At 36.2% G+C, this 21179-nt stretch overlaps 1 protein-coding gene across 1 annotated transcript; it reads left to right on the top strand.

The window, feature by feature from the left end:
• The first annotated feature begins 1095 nt into the window (after positions 1 to 1095).
• prkchb (protein kinase C, eta, b) lies at positions 1096 to 16324 on the top strand. The gene is made up of 14 exons (XM_081377923.1): positions 1096 to 1903; positions 4849 to 4912; positions 5601 to 5757; positions 5850 to 5884; positions 5977 to 6056; positions 6149 to 6278; positions 6378 to 6508; positions 6640 to 6786; positions 6918 to 7091; positions 8382 to 8536; positions 11910 to 12048; positions 12198 to 12386; positions 14254 to 14400; positions 15791 to 16324. The coding sequence occupies exons 1-14, from the start codon at positions 1562 to 1564 to the stop codon at positions 15935 to 15937; spliced, it is 2037 nt and encodes a 678-aa protein (XP_081234049.1). The 5' UTR covers positions 1096 to 1561; the 3' UTR covers positions 15938 to 16324.
• The last annotated feature ends 4855 nt before the right edge of the window (positions 16325 to 21179 follow it).

Below are 21179 nucleotides of genomic sequence, written 5' to 3'. Positions count from 1 at the left end.
AATATTTTATGTAAGTTTGAGAAGCATGATTCAGGTGTCTCGACCTTACATAAAATATGTGCCTGCTGTAGGCTACATCAAAGGGGTCCAGTGTTGTTATTGTTAACTAAAACGATTTACAATTTTAGTTAATTGAAATAAATCTGATATGAATTATAAATATCGGATCTGCCTGATTCTGATTTTATCTGATGAGTCCAACAACTGGAGAGGCCTACAACCCACAGTGTCTTGCACATGCACCCACTATGAAATTTGGTGGAGGATTGGTGACGTCTTTGAGAAGGGTGTGTGACTCAAGCCTATCCTGGAAGAGAAATTGCTTCTTTTTGGTCTGACAATGTTCCCCAACTCGAAGGATTGGTTTTCCCGCAGGACAATGCTCCATGCCACACAGCCAGGGCAATGAAGGTGGATGGACCACCAGATCAAGACCCTGTCATGGCCAGCCCAATCTCCAGACCTGAACACCACTGAAAACCTCTGGAATGTGATCAAGAGGAAGATAGAAGGTCACAGGCCATCAAACAAATCTTGAATTTTTGTGCCAGTGTTATGGTTTGAGTGTTTGGTTATTCCACCAAATATTGAATTATTAACTCTTCTTAAGTTAAAACATTAGTATTGTGCTTAAAAATGTTTATAAACTTGTTTTCTTTGCATTATTCAAGGTCTGAAAAATGGCATAGTGAATATATATATAATGGCCATTTTTGTTTTATTCTATAAACTGTGTGGGCGTGTGTATGCACACATATACAGTATATTGACCCTGTTGTATTATAGACTTCAGATATTAGATTCAGTTGCTGACATTCACATTTCAAATTTTTGTGTCACAAATGATAAATATCTCTCTCTTTCACTTTCACTTTCCTCTAGTGCTGACATCTTATTAAAAGTTGTTCTGCTCTGTTTTCTTTGGAAAAGATGTTGGCCTGTTACACAGTGCAGTTAATGCTCCTGTTACATACCGAGAGAGATTTAATGTTTTGAAGCTTCATATTTACTTATAGACATTATTAAAAATAGTAGTTGTGCACTAAAAAAAACAAAAAAAAAAAACCCACTGGAGTCTAGCCCTAATTGTGATTCATTCTAAATGGATTTCCATGTCGTCGGTTGGTAGGAGAAGCACAGAGTCAGGTGTGTCTAATCATCGACTTTGTCTTTGTTATGCTCGCATTGTCGGCATAGTTATGCTAGATGACGGCACAAACACGGAATGTAGGCTACCCATTTCATGTATCTATTCGTGACGCTTCGCATAGCTCAATCTATACACACACACACACACACACACACACACACGCAGAGAGAGAGAGAGGGAGGTTTACTCTTGACAATTTTATGAAGGACGAAAGCTCAGCACTCATCTGTGGTTTCGCTGTTTCAGGTTTTTAACTGTGACTATGTCAGTTCTATGTTTCTTCAGAACGTAGCCTATTATTTTGTAGTTTAGCCTATTATGATTTCGTGTTATTGAAAGGTGAAATCTTTCGATTTATTGCCTATTCGGTTTATTGCATCGAATATTAAATAGCCTATTGGAGCTACGACTATGAAATTCAACGGATATCTGAGGCTGCGTATCGGGGAGGCAGTGGATTTAAAACCAACAACTTTTTCAACTCGCCACACCTTTCATAAGAAAACCCACCTGGATCCTTACATCGTTGTTAAAGTAGATAATCTGAAAGTTGGACAAACCGCCACAAAATCGAAGACCAACAAGCCGACCTTCGATGATGAATTCTGCCCATACATCTCGAATGGCAAAGAGCTGGAACTGGCTGTTTTCAATAACACCCCTATAGGATACGACGATTTTGTCGCAAATTACAGAATCCAGCTTGACGAACTGATAGTGCCATCAAACACAAGACAAAGTTTTGAAGGATGGGTGAGTTTTCACTGTGAATAACAGAATTGTTCCTTAACTATAGGCTATATAACTACAAATAGAGGTGTGGTAACGTTAACTTGGTATAAAACAACAACAACAACCAAAAAAAAAAAAAAAAAACATAGGCCTACAAGAGAGAGGAAAAAGAAGTTTTACAATAGTTATTTAGGGCAGACATGTTGACATGATCATCACCATAATTTACTGTTTGACTGTTTGATAAATTATAGACATATTGATTGATGTATACAATTGTAACATGAAAATTATTTGTTTTATCGATGTAAATTATGAAACATCGATCGAGCAACTGTTGCTATGGTTACCTCCTCCAGCATGCGATTTTGTCTATCGTTTGTCTGTTGTCTATCGTAAAAGGGATTGGTCACCTAAAAAGGAAAATCAAATCCTGTCATCATTAACTCACCCTCAAGTTGTTCCAAATCTGAATTTCTTTCTTCTGCTTAACACCAAAGAAGATATTTTGTAGAATGTTTGTAACCAAACAGTTGATGGGCCCCATTGACTTCCATAGTTGTCAAATGTTAATGGGGCACTGTTTGGTTAACCTCGTTCTTCAGAATATCTTAATTCATAATTCATACAGGTTTGGAAAAACTTGAGGGTGAGTAAATGATGAAAGGATTTAATTTTTTTTGGTGAACCCATCTCTTTAAATGTTATTCAGAGTCATTCCCTGAACATTATTTTTTTTAACTTTTGATATTAATACTTTGATATAATTTGCATACAAATTGCAAAGAAATGCAAAGTAAGAGAGATGTGGAACCCATCGCTCCCTTTTCTTTGTAGTTTTAGTCTTTCCTGACTGCAGTGTTCTTGTCAGAGGGTCCTGTCGCTTTCATCTGTGCAACAACTAGGTTGTGCACAGAACCACATGTTGCACCCCACCATGCATCACGGAAACTCTCAGAGCGTCACCTTTTCTTACATCTATTGGGTAAACTGTGATGTGTGGTTTGACATACTCTTGTCTGCTTTCGCTTTAGTCCAAGTGATAAAATGTGGTCAAATGAGCCCTTGCAAGCAGTTGTTTATCTCGTTATGTTTTGAAATCTGATTATGATTTTTTTTGTGGGTGTTTAAGGTTATGTTTCATACTAAAACTTCTGAAATATACATTTTTCAAGGTTACAAATTTGGCATAGAACATGAAATCATTATTTTTTAGTATGTACAGTATTTGCTTTAGGCTTCATTTGGACAGTATAAGAGTTTTAAAATATGGTAACACTTTATTTTGATGGTCCACTTTAGACATTCTACTAAATATAAGTAACTTTGCAACTACATGTCAACCAGCAGTCATTAGAGTATTAATAGACTGTCTGCTTAATATCTGCTAACATTTTATACTGTTACTCCCCAACAGACATTATACTGACTATAAGTAACTCTGCAACTACGTCAACTTATTCTACTTTACTGAACCGTAAAACCTAACTCTAACATAACAGTCTGCTAATACTCTAATGTTAATTCATTTAAATGTAGTTGCAAAGTTGCATATAATGTCAAAAGTGGACCATCAAAAAAATTGTAACCTAAAATCAGCTTCATGTCCTAATTTTTCCTGATCATTTTAAAATTACCATTATGACAATATAAAGTCTTAAAAATAAAGGTTATTTGTGGCAGAAAAAAACTTTTGGAACTTTTATTTTGAAGAGTTTAGGTTGCAGAAAATGTGCTGATTATTTTGCAAGTGTGGTTTTATCACTCAGTGTTTGCGGGGGACGCGCTTGCAAACTTGTACCACCAGTGCAAACATGCTGCTCAACCAAACTAGCCAGATTCCTCTCTTTGACCCATTTAAACCTCCCATATGTTGTAAATCTTAAGCTTTCCACATGTACAACTTGCAATAGCATTCACCAGAACTCAAGTTTACATTTTGTAATGATTTGATTTCTATTCGGCTGAGTGGTTTGGTGTCATTTTAAAGCCAGCTGCCAAATATAACTGAGTTGGTGTTAGGTTAAACCTCTGCTTTGGCTTCACAGCTGAGAGTTTGTTAATCTTTGCATCTGTTATGCAGTTTCCTGGCAACCTAGATAATGTGTATGCAATATTGAAAACGCTGAGTTTGTCTCTTTACATTTTATACTTTTTAAATACTTTTCAAGTGTCGTGGGTCAATGTTTAAACTTCCTATCCCTAAACACTTGTTGTGCTTCATGGTGCGTGCTATGGATTTAACTCCCTGAACCAGCTAGTCCTGCTTTTTTCGTCTTGCCTCGCATTACAGGAATTCCTCCCACTTCGCAGGGCAAGCTAAATGATAGGAAGCGAGAGAAAGACTTAGATGGCAAGATCGAATGACAGATTGTGATAGAAGAGAGAGAGAGAGAGAGAGAGAGAGAGAGAGAGAGAGAGAGAGAGAGAGAGAGAGAGAGAGAGAGAGAGGAGAGAGACGACTGTTAATATGCTGCACTGAAATATAAAAGTTAATCAGAAAACCTTAACTCATAAGACACACAGACATTGAAGCGTAATAAAAGCTCACAGTATTTTGTGACCTGTCATGGTCATAACCACATCAAACAGTATAGCGACATCATTCGCTCTAAAAAAACATGCCCATTTAGCTAAGTTTATCACCTTTAACATCAGTGTTATCAGCTTAGTGGAAAGTCTGGTGGTTTAAAAAAAAAATGGTTTAAATATTTTCAGTTTGTGTGCAGACTATCATGTTATTTTTACAGTTTATATAATCAATGTGAACTAAAAAAATATTTTAAAATGTTTAAGATTTTTTGTTTTTGCAACTGCTAAATATTAAACACAAATGTCATGAAGCTCTACAGGATATCATATTTGATATAAAAGTGATATTTTATCATAGTGTCAGCACTTACATAGTTTTTAGTGTGCTTTTAAAGTGTATTATATTGTTTCTCCCCGGTTATCTCCTCTTCCAGGTGAATCTGGAACCAGAGGGAAGTGTGTATGTATCCATCACTCTCACCGGCTCCTTTACAGATGGTTAGCTGTTTTCATTAACTATAAATATGTTTAATGTTTTAAATATAAATCTTGGTCACACTTTAGATTAGGGTCCAATTCTCACTGTTAACTAACTATTAACTACAACTTTTGGCATATTAATAGTTATTAAGTTAGTTGTTAAGTTTATGTTTTGCAGAATGTAGAATATGGTCATGTAGAATAAGGCATTAATATGTGCCTTATATAAGTACTAATAAACAGCCAATATCCTAGTAATATGCATGCTAATAAGCAACTAGTTAATTCAACCCTAAACTAAAGTGTTACCTAAATCTTTATTATTCTTATATAAAAATAAATGATCGATGTGTAATTATAATATAAAGTGTTTGTTTATGTGTGTATATATCTGTGACAAATCTGCCATGAACATTTACAGTAGACAGTTAAGCTATAAATAGAACCTGGTGTGATGAAAAAAAAATCTTTAACCATTTTATGTCTTTTAATAAAGACGTTGTTATAGTTTTGTCTTTAAACATAGTATTCAATCTCTTTTTTAAGTTTTATAAAAAAAAAAAGAATGTCAGCATAACCAGCTTTTCATAATTCTTTGTAAATGTCCCACTTTCATGTGTACTTATCCACAACAGTTAGTTTTAACTTTACAGTTAATTTTGTTGGCATTTTGATTGTGCTGACTGAGTGTTGCCATCAATTACAGATGAAGCTGTGAATGGATTGAGACCCCATAAAAAACTTACAAGAGAGGGGCAAAAAGCTTTAAAGAAAAGAAAGGTCCACCAAGTCTACGGTCATAAGTTTATGGCAACCTTCCTTCCCCAGCCAACTTTTTGCTGCCATTGCAAAAACTTCATTTGGTGAGACTTACATAGAAAACCCATTGTCATGCACATAGCCTCAATTAATGTATGGGATGCCATGTGGTTATAAAAATATAATCTTTTCCCAGGGGTGTTATTGGAAAGCAAGGTTATCAATGTCAAGGTGTGTATGGTTACTAATATTAGTGGAATCATCATTTTCCCATATGCATATACAAGGAATAGCAACATTCACTTTTTGCCTTACTATTCTAGTGTGCGCGTGTGTGGTCCATAAGAGGTGTCATAACTTGATTGTAAGTGAGTGTCCACGTATGAAGAAAGATTTAAATGAGGTAAGAGAGTGAGTGAGTGTGTGTAAATGCATGTGTGATGACAAAATTATGTATTGTGGATCCATTTGACATGCATTTTATTCTGTGTACAGGGCCAAAGGCAGGGCTTCAGCGTCAACTTACCCCACCAGTTTAGAGAACACAACTACAAAGTTCCCACATACTGTAACCACTGCGGATCTCTCCTGTACGGCCTGATGAAACAGGGTCTCCATTGCAAGAGTAAGCAAATATTTACTCGACTTATTGGAATACATTTGAACACGGCTGCTTTGTAGTCAAAGATTGTTGTTGTCATCTGTGTGGTGTGGATTTGTTCAGGTTGCAAGATGAACATCCACAAACGCTGTGAACAAAATGTTGCACCCAACTGCGGAGTGAACAGTACGGAACTGGCCAGCAAATTGTCAGAGATTGGATTGCTCAACACACTCTCCAAACGAAAGTCTCAGGTATCTTCATAAAAGCCATCTCGAATGTCAATAATATTTGCTTTGGTTATATGCCCATTTATTGTCTTTGTGAGATATTTCTCCAGATTTGTGTACATTTGAGTATATTTCTCTGTATTTTTTCTCCGTAGAGTTCTCTGCACATGACAGGAATAAAGGGTCAGAACTCCATTAAAAGCATACCACCAGCATTTGAGGAGCAAGAAGACGAGACTGTTAAAGTTGGTCTGGAAGACTTTAGTTTCTTGCAAGTGCTGGGAAAAGGCAGCTTTGGCAAGGTATTGCACATGCAACTATGCCTCATTACCAATATTACACTCCCTTGCATTTGATCATTATAAATTCTCAATATGTCTTAAGAACGTCCTGGCACTTTTAACCACAGATGTGTATATGTGTGCATCTGTAGGTGATGTTGGCTCGTCTAAAAAGTGACCACAGGGTCTTTGCTGTGAAAATGCTGAAGAAGGATGTCATACTGCAAGACGATGATGTCGAGGCAACCATGATTGAGAAGAGAGTGCTGACTCTGGCCCACCAACATCCATTTCTCACACAGCTCTACTACTGCTTTCAGACTGTGGTAAGAATCCTCAAACGGATTTAAGGTGCTAATAGCATGTCATATGATGAATAGAGGTAAAACAGATTTGATAAATCCCATATTCCACACATAAGGCTTACCCTTGAATTACCCTGAATTACGCATTACGCTGCGTCGTGTTTTAGGGTAAAGGAAATGTCCGTAAACTTAACAGATAATGCCCTCACAGAAAATTCCCAGTATCATTACAGTGTACATTGATTGAACTCTGATAAAGGAAAGTTTGATTCCTTGTTGTAAAAATTCATTCATAGGACAATAGAAGGATCTAGAAATCCTTCTCAAACAGCTTTCGGGAAACCAGAGTAAATGCCGTCATCCGGTCAGGGGTGAATTCTGTTCAGTGTATGATTTGTTGACATGTTATCGGGTAGCTAATCTGTAACGTGAGCCTTGAAGAAATCACGCTAGACTTTGCAGTAGAGGTTAACTTATGTCATCACAGTTCCCACATTGACAAGTGTTGTTGAATGTAGACACTCCATTTCCCTCACTCAACCAGGAAACACAATGCTTTTTGGCAAAACCCCTTGACATCATATCAAAAAAATGTATACATTCCTGAAATACTTTTGTTTTATCTTCAATCTCCTGAAACATACTTCAGTCTCCTGAAACTTCATGAGAATATTTCCTGGGGTTAAAAATCTGACAGCTGAATAGTAATTGGTCCATTTAATGCTATCAAATGCTACTGATACTTGATATACAGTCCATAAGATTACTGCTCTTTCTGAGAGCATAATTTAAAAAAAAAAAAGCCACCCAAAAGCCCATCTTTAGAAATAATCTAAATTAGTGATGTCAATTGCAATACCCAATGTAAACAGTAGATGGAGCGTCTTGGTTGGTAATTGTATTCACTTCCTGCTTTCCATACCGAAAATGTTAACAGGAAGTATGCAAGTTTTTTGTTGACTTACACATTTTATCATACTATTGATAAATTGATAAAAAGTGACATTTATAAACTTTTGAACAGTTGTGTATATTAAATAAATGTTTTAGAATTACAATAGATGTTTGTGTAAAATATAATATATAAATCGTTGTTTATAGTCATTTTTACATTAATAGCATCAATGTGTTATAGAACACAAGTTCAAATACTGTACATATTACAGGTTTACATGTTTATTAATGCTGTAAGAAGTAATAGAATGAATATATTGAATATAATCCTTTGTATTTGACTCTTTTATACTTTATAACATGTTTTTCCACATTATTTTTCTCTGTATTTGCTAACCTGTGCTCTTCATTTCCTAGGATCGGTTATTCTTTGTCATGGAGTTTGTGAATGGTGGTGACCTCATGTTCCACATCCAGAAGTGCAGGCGTTTTGATGAGCGACGAGCACAGTTTTATGCCGCGGAGATCATTTCGGCCCTGATGTTCCTTCACTCCAAAGGAATAATTTACAGGTGAGGAATACTGTGGATCATGTTAATGTCACACATTTCCTCTCATTATTTTATCTTTTCTCTCTGGTTTAAATTTTGCTACATTATTTTGGAGCTAGCTGTCCAAGTTAGCTTATCTTTCCAGACTGTTTTAATGTACAAAACATGTGATTCCTTTGTCAGAAGGAAAGAATATTTGAAATTCATTATGTTTATCTGAAATTACTGTAGATTTTCACACCCTAGTGCAACTGCCCTTCAGTTGTTTGCTTTGACATGCGCATGTGTTCAGTCTACGCATGTCCTGACACATTTCGTCAGCTTTTACAGACAGTCTCCGCCCTAGACTTAGTCTTCTTATTCCTTGTCGGAACATTGACTGTAATCCTGGCTGTAATCACATGACCTTTGTCTACCTGAATAAGCTTTCCGATCACCCTTGTAATAGAGCCGAGCCAAGCCCAAATATAAGCAGATCTGGCAAACTGCTTTCCCATTCAAATGAGGCTCGCAGCATTTACAAGCTTCCCTGTGGGGTCTTTTCTGGAATTCCAGTGAACTTTGCTGACCCTCTGTCGTCTTTACAATCAGATGGGCCTCTTTATGGCCACTCTCACATTTCCTTTCGATTTTATTGGGCTTTAAAGCAAATTATTTTAGGGTAATTATAACGCTTCTGTGAAGTGAAGCTTATGGGGAGAAGAGTAGAGTCCTGGGAAAGATGGCAGTGTTGTATTGTAAGAGGACTATGGGGACATTTTGAGTGACATTTTGAGTGTGGACTTGAGCTGACATCACAGGTCTGCCCAGCATGCAATGGAGCTATTATTACATAAGCTGTTTACTCAGAAAGACAGAGAGAGCAAGGGAGGGAGAGTGAGAGAGCGGCCTGTGGACTGCTCTGATTTTATCACATTACTCTTTTTCTGTTACAAAGTGCAATACAGCACAACATATTATTCTGAATAAATATTAAAAATCCCATCACAATATTTCAGCATTGATTTTGAAGGGAAACCTGTACCACACCTTTTATAAAACCAGCAATACAACGATTCGTTGACCTCTGTGTCATCAGGCTGCTCCTCTCCACTTCACCTTACTTAACCCTGATCTTATATTAGATGCTGTAATGTTGTGTAATCTGGCTCTGCTCTAATCCGAGGACTAGACTATACTGGATTTATTCAAAAATGAAGAGTTCATTAATGACTTTAGTGTTTTAGTCTCACTGAATAGTAAGCCTGTTATACCCGGAGGCTTGGATAAAGTGCAAATGCAGAGTGTTTATTGACCTCTCAAATTGTTCCACTGTTGCTAAATTTTATCTGCTTTCCAAAAGGGCATCAGAAATGACGAACTCTCCTTTGTTGTTTTATTCTTTTTTTAATTAAATGATAAACCCTTTTTTTAAATCAAAATACTTGGTGTTTGAAGACTTTTGTTGCAACATTGCAAGAGTCTTGGGTTGTTTTACGTAGAGAGGAAAGCATTCGGTTACGTCAATGATGGTTAAGCAGAAGAGAGATTTGCCCATTTTGCGAGCTCTGCAATAGTTCTGCCAGTTCTCCAGCTGCAGATTTGGGCTGTGGTTGATGGCCAGGCTGGTGTGTTTGCCATGCTGTTATTTTTGCCAGCACCAGCCCTGTGAGAAGCTGTGAGCGTGAGTCTCTGCATGTCTCTGTGCTTGTTCACTAGGCATAAAGTAAAGAAAGTTAAGATATCTTTTTGATTTTGTAGTAGTCTCTGTCTTTCTTTCTCTTTTCCATTTGTGTAAATTACCTGATTCATAACACTTGAGAATAACATTTGTATAAATTATTTGAGAAGAAACAAGAAGTTGCCAGAAACACACACACACACATTCTTGTACATCTATCTTTATGAGGACATTCATTGACACAATGCAATCTCTAGCCGCTTACCTTAACCTTACCCATCACAACTAAGTGCCTAACCGGACCCCTGACTCTAAACCGACCCTTAACCTCATTATAACCTTATCCCTAAAACCAAGTCTTGACCCTCAAACAGGCCTTTAAAGGCTCTCAGAAAGTGAGGACCGGCCAAAATGTCCTCACTTTACTCTCTTTTCCTCACTCCAATGGGCTAACACTCAAACTGGTCCTCACAAAGATAGTTGTACAAGTACACACACACACACACACACACACACATACACGCACACATTGTGTTTTAATGTTTTATATGCACTTTCCATAGACATAATGATTTTTATACTGTACAAACTGAATATAACCCTGCCCTAAACCTCCCATCACAGAAAACTTTCTGCATTTGTACATTTTCATATATATATATATATATATATATATATATATATATATATATATATATATATATATATATATATATATATATATATATATAGTATGATTTCTAAGCTGTTTTAATCATGGGGACCAAAAAAATGTCCCCACAAGGACAAGGATTTCGGTTATTGCCATCTTTGTGGGGATATTTTGTCCAGTGTTGAGGCTCCAGTGTTACCCTGACTGAACGAAGTAATGGGAGATGGAACAACACGTGTGTATATTGTTGTTGTAAAACACTCTATTCTTTGTTGTTTACTGAGTAACGCGGCACAGTCATGCACTTTTAACAACACAGTAAAGAGGTCACCTCTCAATGTGTTCTCTGTTAATTGTTTTCTAATGAAATTAGACCACATTTCCTTGGAAACCTTTGGCCACAAGAAGCTGTTAATCCAATATACATTCCGTCATTCTCTTTTCCACTGGATCAATATGGCCTTTCCTTCTCTGATGACAGGAGACTGAATGATACTCCTCTTGTGGATTACTCTACACATTTGTGTCAAGCATGCAAGCATTGCAGTACATGCTCATTTGTCATTGTGCGTCAATATCATTTGAACTCTGTGAACCTCATTTGTTATTCACTATTGTATGTTTTGCGATATTTAGTTTACATTGTTCGTGCTACCGCAGGCTGTCTTTCAGCTTGTTATTTATGACTTATGTGTAGGCACACATAAATTACAGTTGTAATTTCTTTCATTCAAAAAATTATACAAATCCGTCAGCTGTTTAATAAAATATGTTGGCTATGTAAAGCATTCAATAATGCTTTTAGCTTCCGATAAGAGTGTATTACTTTTTGCTTCATTTGATGCATTTTAACGTTTAAATCCTTTCAGCAGAATTGCACACATTTTGTCTCAAAATAAGTGAAGAAAGTGCAGAAAACATCTGTAATTAACCAAAGTAAAAAAATTTAAAAAAATTATTAATTATTGATATTTAATAACAATAACTTTTACCTTTTTGTCACTTACTTGATGGTTACACCCACTACTATTTTACTATTTATTAATAATTTGAGTTTTGTCATTCTGTTTTGTGTTTTAAAGGGACCTGAAACTGGACAATATTCTCCTGGACAGACATGGCCACTGCAAACTGGCAGATTTTGGCATGTGCAAAGAGGAAATCTTTAATGGAAAACTTACTAGCACCTTCTGTGGGACTCCAGATTATATTGCACCCGAGGTGAACATTACTATAAGAGGATATATAGTACAAGATGATGGTTAATGTGTGTGTGTGAGTGTGTGTGTGCGCGTTCTCTTCACATGTAGATGTTTAATGCTGCGCGTTCTCTTCACATGTAGATGTTTAATGCTGTGTGTCTCTCTCAGATCATCCTGGAGGAGCTGTATGGCGTATCAGTGGACTGGTGGGCTCTGGGCGTGCTGCTTTATGAGATGCTGTCGGGACATGCTCCATTTGAAGCGGAGACTGAGGACGAGCTGTTTGAGTGCATCCTCAAAGAAGAGATCATTTATTCATCCTGGCTCAGCAACGAGGCAGAGGACATCCTTAGAGGAGTGAGTCCAGATCTGCTGTCAAAAAATCAGATTGAATACACAATGACTTAAAATAAGTCAGACCAAAACAATTTGTCTTTATAAAATGTCTCTTCGTAAAACACTGCACGTTTACATGCGCGCTCTTAACCCGATACCGCTTAATAAGCCGACAACGTGTGTGGTCATGTAAACGCGTTAAACCTTTTTTCTTTAACGCCGTGAGGTCATAAACAGCTTAAGAATAAACTGATCGACACAGCTAGATTTTTGCCCATTTCCACTATATCTCCCAGCATGTAAACTCCTTAATCTGCCTTCTGTCAGCTTATTGAAGTGTGCATGTGTGACATGTGAGAGAAATACGTCCTTATATGGCAGATTAAGCGCATCCAGCCACAACGAGTGTTTCACGGTAAGCGAGTAAACTCTGGCTTTTTCTTGACCCAAGAAGTATAAAAAATGTGTTCTCATCTCATGCAGCCAAAGGACAAGTGGTACAGTTGTAGAAACCTCAAATACTAGAGGAGAGTCTTTCCCGCTGACATTTTGAAATACTCTGAAATACTGGGGGTTTTTATGCTTTGTTTAACAGCACAACTCACATAATGAACAGAGTGTAATACATGGATGCTTACGTTTTAACGTCACCCCCAGGCAGGCAACAACCTGTCTTGTAAACGCGGTTACGTGCATTGGCGGGTTATTGATTTGCATGTAAATCGGGTATTTCAGTTATTTCGTCCAGTATGTTTACGCGTTAATTGGAATACAATTGGCCTAAGCACATGCTCCAAACAGAGGTGAGATGCATGCAAATACTTGATTATCTAGACTGTAGCTCAATCACACAAAGAAAGGCCTGTCTCAATTAAAGCTTTGATGTAAGCGTACTCAAAGACGCCACTTGAATCGAATCCATTGTTTTGTACTACAAGTACATTTATCTGACTCTTGCATTTACTCTAAGAACACAATCCAGAGTCTGGACTTGCATCTCAGGCAGCTATGTTGGGAAATCTGTGACTTTCCTGGCAGTGACGTCTTATGATTAAACCACTCTCTTCCTCTTCCATTGTGCAAACATTTCAGAAAAAATCTACTCGAGGTCTTCATACTGAAACCTGATTCTGTTCTAGTCTTCAACAAGCTCTGATTCTTCTTCTCACCAGAATAACCTCAAATCTTGCTTCATTTAAAGAGCTCAGAGTGAACATGTTTCTTGGCTGTTCTGAGGGTCTTGGCCGGGTGTATGTAAGCACCAGTAAAACTTGATGAGGCTAATAAGGAGCAGAGAGCACAGCCTGTGAGCAGACCCCATTGCTGCTGTTTGACCCAAGATGTCACTATCACAGGCTATCCCTGCCCTTTGTGCCTCCTTACATTGTGCTCCATGAAGGGTTAAAGAGCTGTGTCATGGTAGAAGGATTAACATCATGTGACTATGTAGAGGTCTTCTCGTATCAGTGGAGTAATATCCCAAAATCTCCTTTTCAAGGGCTTAAGTCAGTGATCTGATCTATGCAGTATTGTGGACAGTAAGCTTTGCAGACCAGTATGACAGAGACCATTTTGGCAACCAAGTGCAATGAAAAAGTTGTAATCTATAAATGGTAACATCTAAATTAATTGGTTTTATTCAAGTCGACAATGCTATTTAACATAACTGAACCAACTTACAGTGCATTCATTTATAGCAAAAACAAAATTTCTGTGAAATCAGGGAGAAGTCCCACTTTAAGGTAACATTTGTTACCACTTTTGTTTGTTTTTTGTTGTTGTTTTTTTTAACAGCATTTGCATTTATTTGAAAGATTGAGCAAGTGCACTCTTCAAGCACTGTGTTCAAAAACTTAATAATGAAGATTTGTGTTTGCTATCTACCCAGTTACTCACCAGAGACCCAGCGTGTCGGTTAGGCTGCATGGAAAGAGATGGAGGGGAAGAGGCCATCACTGCACACCCGTTTTTCACAGGACTGGACTGGGAGAAGCTGAACAAACGAGAGATCACACCACCGTTCACACCTCGAATAGTAAGCCTACCTCTGCACTTCTACTGTTTAATTCTCTAATGTGTATTGTATGTAGACATTGACTAATATGGATTCAGATATGGACTTGAATAATCAGAACCAATTTTGATAACTGATTTATTTTAATTGATTTCATTTTAATTTATTTAATAAAACACTGGTAACACATTAATAAGGGTTCATTTGTTGACATTAGTTAACAACATTATTTACCATGAGCTACAATGTACAATATGTCCACAGCATTTATTGATCTTGGGTCATGTTAATCTCAACATTTACTAATACATTTTTAAGATCAAATCTGTTAATATTGTAAAATAACATGAACATGTACGTTTTATTCACTAACATTAACACAGGTTAATAAATGCTGTAAACATATATTGATTATAGTTAGTTCATGTTAATCAATGTAAAATCTGAAGTCTTTGATCGCTAATTTGGATCCACCTCCACACTGTAACAAATAGCCTTGATTATTATTATTATTATTATTTATTCCATTATATTTACAAAATTATTTGATAGAATTGAAGACATTTTACAATACTTATATTAATGTGACCCTGGACCACAAAACCAGTCTTATGTGTAATTTTTTTAAAATTGAGATTTATACATCATTTGAAAGCTGAATACATAATCTTTCCATTGATGTATGGTTTGTTAGGATAGGACAATATTTGTTAGAATAGGACAACTATTTGAAAATCTGGAATCTGAGGGTACAGAAAAATCGAAACATTGAGAAAATCGCCTTTAAAGTTGTCCATTTCTATTGGCGATTATGCTGCATCCATTCACAAAAATAAATGTTTTATATATTTAAGGTGGGAAATTTACAAAATATCTTCATGGAACATGATCTTTACTTAATATCCTTATGATTTTTGGCATAAAAGAAAAATCTATAATTTTGACCCATACAATGTTTTGTTGGCTATTGCCACAAATATACCCGTGCAACATAAGGCTGGTTTTGTTCAGGGTCACATATATTTAATTATATATGAAGAGTTCAGATGCAAAAGCCTCTAAGTGCCATCTGAAATTTTCTTCTTGAATGATCATTTTTATTAATTGTCATTTATGTGAAACTACTGAACTTAAATATACGAGCTTGATAAAAATGATCATTCTAGAAGAAAATTTCAGATGGCATTTAGAGGCTTTTGCATCTGAACTCTTCATATATACATACTTAAAGTAAACGTTTAAGTAATTGAAGTAAAATGACTTTAGTTACTTTACCAGTGAAATACTGTTGTTGAGTGCTATTCTTCATAGATGCACCAAATTATGCTATTTTTCATTAAATAACCAATATCCGATTCATTTGAAAAGTGTTAATATTGGTCAAAAATAATGTTTTGGTTTTGGTTTGTAGGAATCTATTGAGGATGTGGCAAATTTTGACCCCGACTTCACCCAAGAGGAACCCTGTCTTACACCAATAGAGGACAGCCTTTTCCCTTTCCACCAGGATAATTTTAAAGACTTCACTTACACAGCTCCAGAGCTACGATGGAACTAACATTAGCCAAGGCTTATTTAGATTATGTTACTTTCCCTTATCAACTCTCTCTTGCGAACTTGTTGTAATACACTCCGTTGACAGACTTGTTGCTACGACAAAAATATGGAGACGATTCAAAATTTAGTAGAAGGCAATGCAATATACTCCACAGCACCATCCAGTGCTATTGTTGTTGTTATTGAGTCATTGCAATGAGTTAATTTATGTATTGTAAAGTATTGCTAACTAAAGTCTGAGTAATAAACTTGAATATTCCTTTTGTAACAGATTGTAAAGAACAATTTTGGTTTACCTAAACCACATGTGACACATATCACCTGTCCAGTATTGAATAATGAATCAGGGGATCTGTGGCTTGAGATAGAAACATTAAATTTTCATGAGAAAAACAAAAAAATATATCCTTTACACCTCAAAGACAAACAGAGCTGCGGTCATGTCACATTTATCTGTAGGCCTGCAAATCCTCCATGAATTATTTATTACCCTTGATTTATTTGTTGTTCTCACGAGCTCACCCTGTATTTGAAGCAGCGTTAATGCACTCATAATGCACACTAGTGCTGCTCACTTTGATGGGATTAATGAGATTAAGATGCTATTATGAACATTATCCATATTTAGAGTCAGGTCGATTCGACACTGCCAACTCATTTCAATTTCATTCAGTGACCAGCTTATACAACTGGAATAATGGCCCCATTCATCTGCTTTTTTCTTTTGATTGTTTATGCTTAAATTTCATGTCTGAAAATTTGGTTGAAGGGATTGTTTTTGTTTTTTGCTATTCAACCATTCTATTGTTAAAAGTGACTTGGTGAATTACCCAATATGGGGTTTTACACACTTGCCCTAAACCAGTTTAACTGGAAGCTCTGTGGCTCTGCCTCTGACACATTTTCTTTGGCATCATGTTCTGACAGACAATATAAGTGATAGTGAGTTATAGTGACAAACATGTTTGAGATAGACAAACATCTTCACTTCTGAGATAGTGAAGAAAATGTATTGGTCTGCTTGTTTATTGTCCAGCACTTTATTTTTGGTACTAGTTATATATATATATATATATATATATGCCAGATTCAAGGAATATTGCGGGTTCAGTACAGGTTAAGATCATCAGTCAACATATTTTTTACTCATTTTCTGTAAAATAAACAACAAAAACAAGGTTACGATGAGGCACTTACAATGAAAGTGAATGGGGGCATTTTTTTTTTTGGAGGATTTATAACAAAACACGTAAAGCTCATAATTTTATAAAAGCACATTCTTTATTTTCAAATTTGTGTATTATTTGAGCTGTAAAGTTCTCGTCAATTTTATGATTGCCTTGTCATGGCAATAGTGTTGTAAAATTGGATATAACTTTACACAGAATAGATTAGATATTATAAATTTCTTAGCACTAAAGTCATGTAAACATGTATATCATTTATTTTTTGTGGCTCTACTATTGAAACAATGACGGATTGGCTCCATTCACTTCCATTATGTTTCACTGTAACCAATGTTGATATTGTTTCCAAGACCATTTTCCTGCAGGCCATATGATGAAATCTGAATCTTCAGTGATGGTGTGTGAAATGTTTTGACTTGCAGTCAGGTGCTCTGGTGATTTTCCCAGTTAGGCGTTTAGTGTTAAACTGCCAAAAACCAGCCATGTCTGGCTGGATGGATGCTTCATGACTCAAACCATTCATTGAGTCAGCAATGCTGAGAAGTTCGCTGGGTTCCTCTAGTAAGACATGTGCCAATTGTATTACATTCAAATTCAAAAGTAATGGTTTTGGCAAGCAGACTAAGCTCTTACTGGAATTGAAATATTTCTCAGCTAATTCAGGGGCTTGAATGTTTTCTGCGGTCTTCAGTAGAGTTTGGCTGTTCACTTTTCCACTTTCATTTCAAATGCTTAACTATTAAAAACAAACATCTAGGTCAGTTACAGTCACTTGCACATGCTACAAAAGATGACATTACTGGGAAATAAATGATTTATAACAGTGTTTACAGTAAAGGATAAGCTGATTGCTTTTGATGAAACTTTTCCCAACAGCAACCTGATAATTCCTCTAATCTTTCCTGAATTGCAGAGAGAAAGCAACTGCTTATTTTTAGAGCCTTAAAGCCCTTCACAACCCACTTTGACGAGTGAAAGAGTTTAACACCTGCTAAAGCAACTTCTTTGCTTAAAGGTTTGATCAAAGCTGTCAGGTGCTGGTAGACTGAAACTTGGTTAAAACAGAAAATTGACACACAAGCTCCAATCTTTTCTTTCAAATATCCATATTTAAAAACATGTATCGCTCTTTATACAGTCAGGTGATCTTATCATATATGCTTGGTCATGCACAAACCATTAGATCATTTCAGTTTCATTGGTTTTTCAGTCATGTTTTCCATCTGGTTATGTCTCTCAGTGATCATGAGCCAATAACAGTCACTGCCTCCAAGGCCGTAACCAGGGTTTGAAAATTAGTGAGGTCCGAGGTGAGGTGCAGGGCCGGATTAAGAATTCAGAGGCCCCTGGGCACAATCAATGTCTTGTAGGCCCCCCCTTAGGCAGGCCTAATGTATAGTTTGTCCAAGGACATTTTAATTTTGCATTAAGAGTTTTAGTTTACTGACTTAAAAGGAACTTTGTTGTACTATGCTGGAGTAAAGTTCATAAATGATAGATCTTTCCCATATAGGATTTTGTAAAACTATGTTGGGTAAACCTCTGTCCCTCTAGGGGGGTTCGGGGGCATGCTCCCCCGCAAGAAAATTTTGTACATTTTAAGGTTAAATGCATCAATCTGGTGCTCTTTGAGAGCTCAAAATTAAGAGCTTCAACGGGCTTCAACCCATGAACTGTGCACAAATAAAAAACATTGACTTGTACCTGGACATTAAAGGGGGCTCAAACATATTTTTTAGTTATGATATGGAGTTTCAGTCTACATTACATTATAACTGGTGTTTTAGTATGCCAAACAATTAGTATAATAATATAATAATGATTTCTATAATTATTCCTATGACATAAAATCCATATAGCCTAATAAATGAAAATGAATATTTCAAAAGTATATTTTACATTACACTATAGGAAAATTACAATACTTTTGTCCTAATGTCTTCACTTGCAAGAAATAAACCCTTTGATCGCGTGAGCAAAGTGCGCACTTTTCTTTAAATCACGCAGCACAAACATAATGCCTATATAGGATACTTAAAGTCTTGTGCTGTTTTATAAAGCACAAAACCATATCACGGTTTCGATATTAGTTCGTTGGCAAAATATAACGCTAGAGACCTTTATGTTAGGCTATACATTTTACATCTCATGTGTATTGGGAAAAGGGAGAAGAGGGAGAAGAGCGAGTTCGGCAAAAGGCGGATTCGAACTCGAGTCGAACGCGTCAAAAGCTACTTAGTTTCAAGCACCTCACGCACGCCCAACGACCCGTGCAACTGTAGCTATTTAGTTGTGGGTGCCTTTTTTGCTAAAAAGACAGGCACTTAGTGCAAATTATACGCGCCATTATCGGAAATGTAAAAGAAAAAAAAGTTTATTGGCACTTTTTGGTCATTTCATGACTTTCAAATTGACATCAACTACGATGCTGTTGCATCATGCTTGTAGTTTCTTTTGCGCTTTATTTATAAATTATAATAAAGTGACATAAAGCGCTCTGCCGCATTTTTTACAGTCTATGCTCACAACACGCTCTCAAGCCCCGTTCACTGATCTACCTTCTCGCAGCGACATAAATTGCAAACACACATATGACGCGGTTTAAACGGCTAATTAATCATTCAGAGAGCTTGAAATTTTATTTTTGAATATAAAAAAATGACCGAGGTCCGGACCTCGGTGACCTCATAGCTGGCTACGGCCATGACTGCCTCCACATCAGAAACCTTCCATATGGCCTTGGCTGGATCTGACACTTAACTCCTATGATGCTGTATCCACTGACACAGTTTATAAACAGCAGTTAATAACTATTTTCATGGAATACTGGAACAATTTTATCTTTAAGTGAATTTGACAGAATTGTGAGCTTAAATATGTGCATTTACATATGAATCTAAACTACCACTTAATCATTAAAAGGACCTGAGGTTACACTGACGTATATTGTACTTACTAAAGTAAGTACTGATGTTAATTAAAGGGATGGTTCAGAGTCATTTCAACCTAGGGTCGTTTGCACCATAACCTCGAGCCAAACACCCGCTGCCACTAATATGCACTAATATAAAAAATAATATAAAAAATAATAAATAAATACATTTAACTATGTCAACTTAAAATAAAGTGTTACCGGACCTGAATATAGGCCTATCATGGTGATAGTAATTTCATGGTGCAAAGGACCCTAGGTTGAAATTACTTCGAACCATCCCTTTAATGTCCTTACTAGGTTACGGTTAGGGTAAGGGTTTGGTTTAGGGTTAGTTACTTGTAATTATGCATAATTTACTTTTATTACTATAGTGGTTACATTTAACTACGTCAACATAAAATAAAGTGTTACCGGACATGAATATAGGCCTATCATTTAGATTGGTGATTGGTGCAAAATGAGGTCTTACCAGCAGAAAGAAATAGGCTGACACTAACACACTTGAGGAAACTGCTGAAATTTCTGCAAAACATTTCATCATCAACATCAGTACTTCCCTATATGAGCAGAAATCTAGCACCAAATAAACGTAACTATAACAGTAAGTTGGCAATATTGTCCACAACAACGCACACCAGCTTTCTGTTTAATATGTCATGTAGTCTATACTCTTTAAATTCTTGGGTGAATTCTGATTATCTGTCAATGTTTTTATCATTCATCAGATGAAAAATAAAATCATTCTGAAAGTGATTTTTGTCAGTGTTCATAGGATTTATTTAAATTGTATTTTAATGAGTGAAGGAATAACCTAGCTTATAACAGTGTGCATTTTTTAAATAAAGATATGCTAGAAAAGTAAGGTTTGTCAAGAAAGTTTTTGTTGGTTTAGCTTACCATTTAAAATACTTTTAAAAGTTGAAATCTTTTACAGTGCTGTACAGTCAGATAGATTACCAGGGTGTTGCAGGAGTGGTGTGATTGGTTACCAGTATGTTCACTGTAAAAAATCTGCCTTCAATGTTTAAGTGCAATCAACTTGGATGTTTAAGTCACTTCAACTTAAATTATATTAAACTGACTTGGCTATTTTTTATTTTGATGAGTTCAACCAATGTAAA

The sequence above is a fragment of the Scardinius erythrophthalmus genome (genome assembly GCF_964197995.2).
Source record: "Scardinius erythrophthalmus genome assembly, chromosome: 11".
In the NCBI taxonomy this organism is placed as follows: domain Eukaryota; kingdom Metazoa; phylum Chordata; class Actinopteri; order Cypriniformes; family Leuciscidae; genus Scardinius; species Scardinius erythrophthalmus.
Note: the sequence above shows the minus strand (reverse complement) of the source record. Positions and strands in the feature narration are given on the sequence as shown.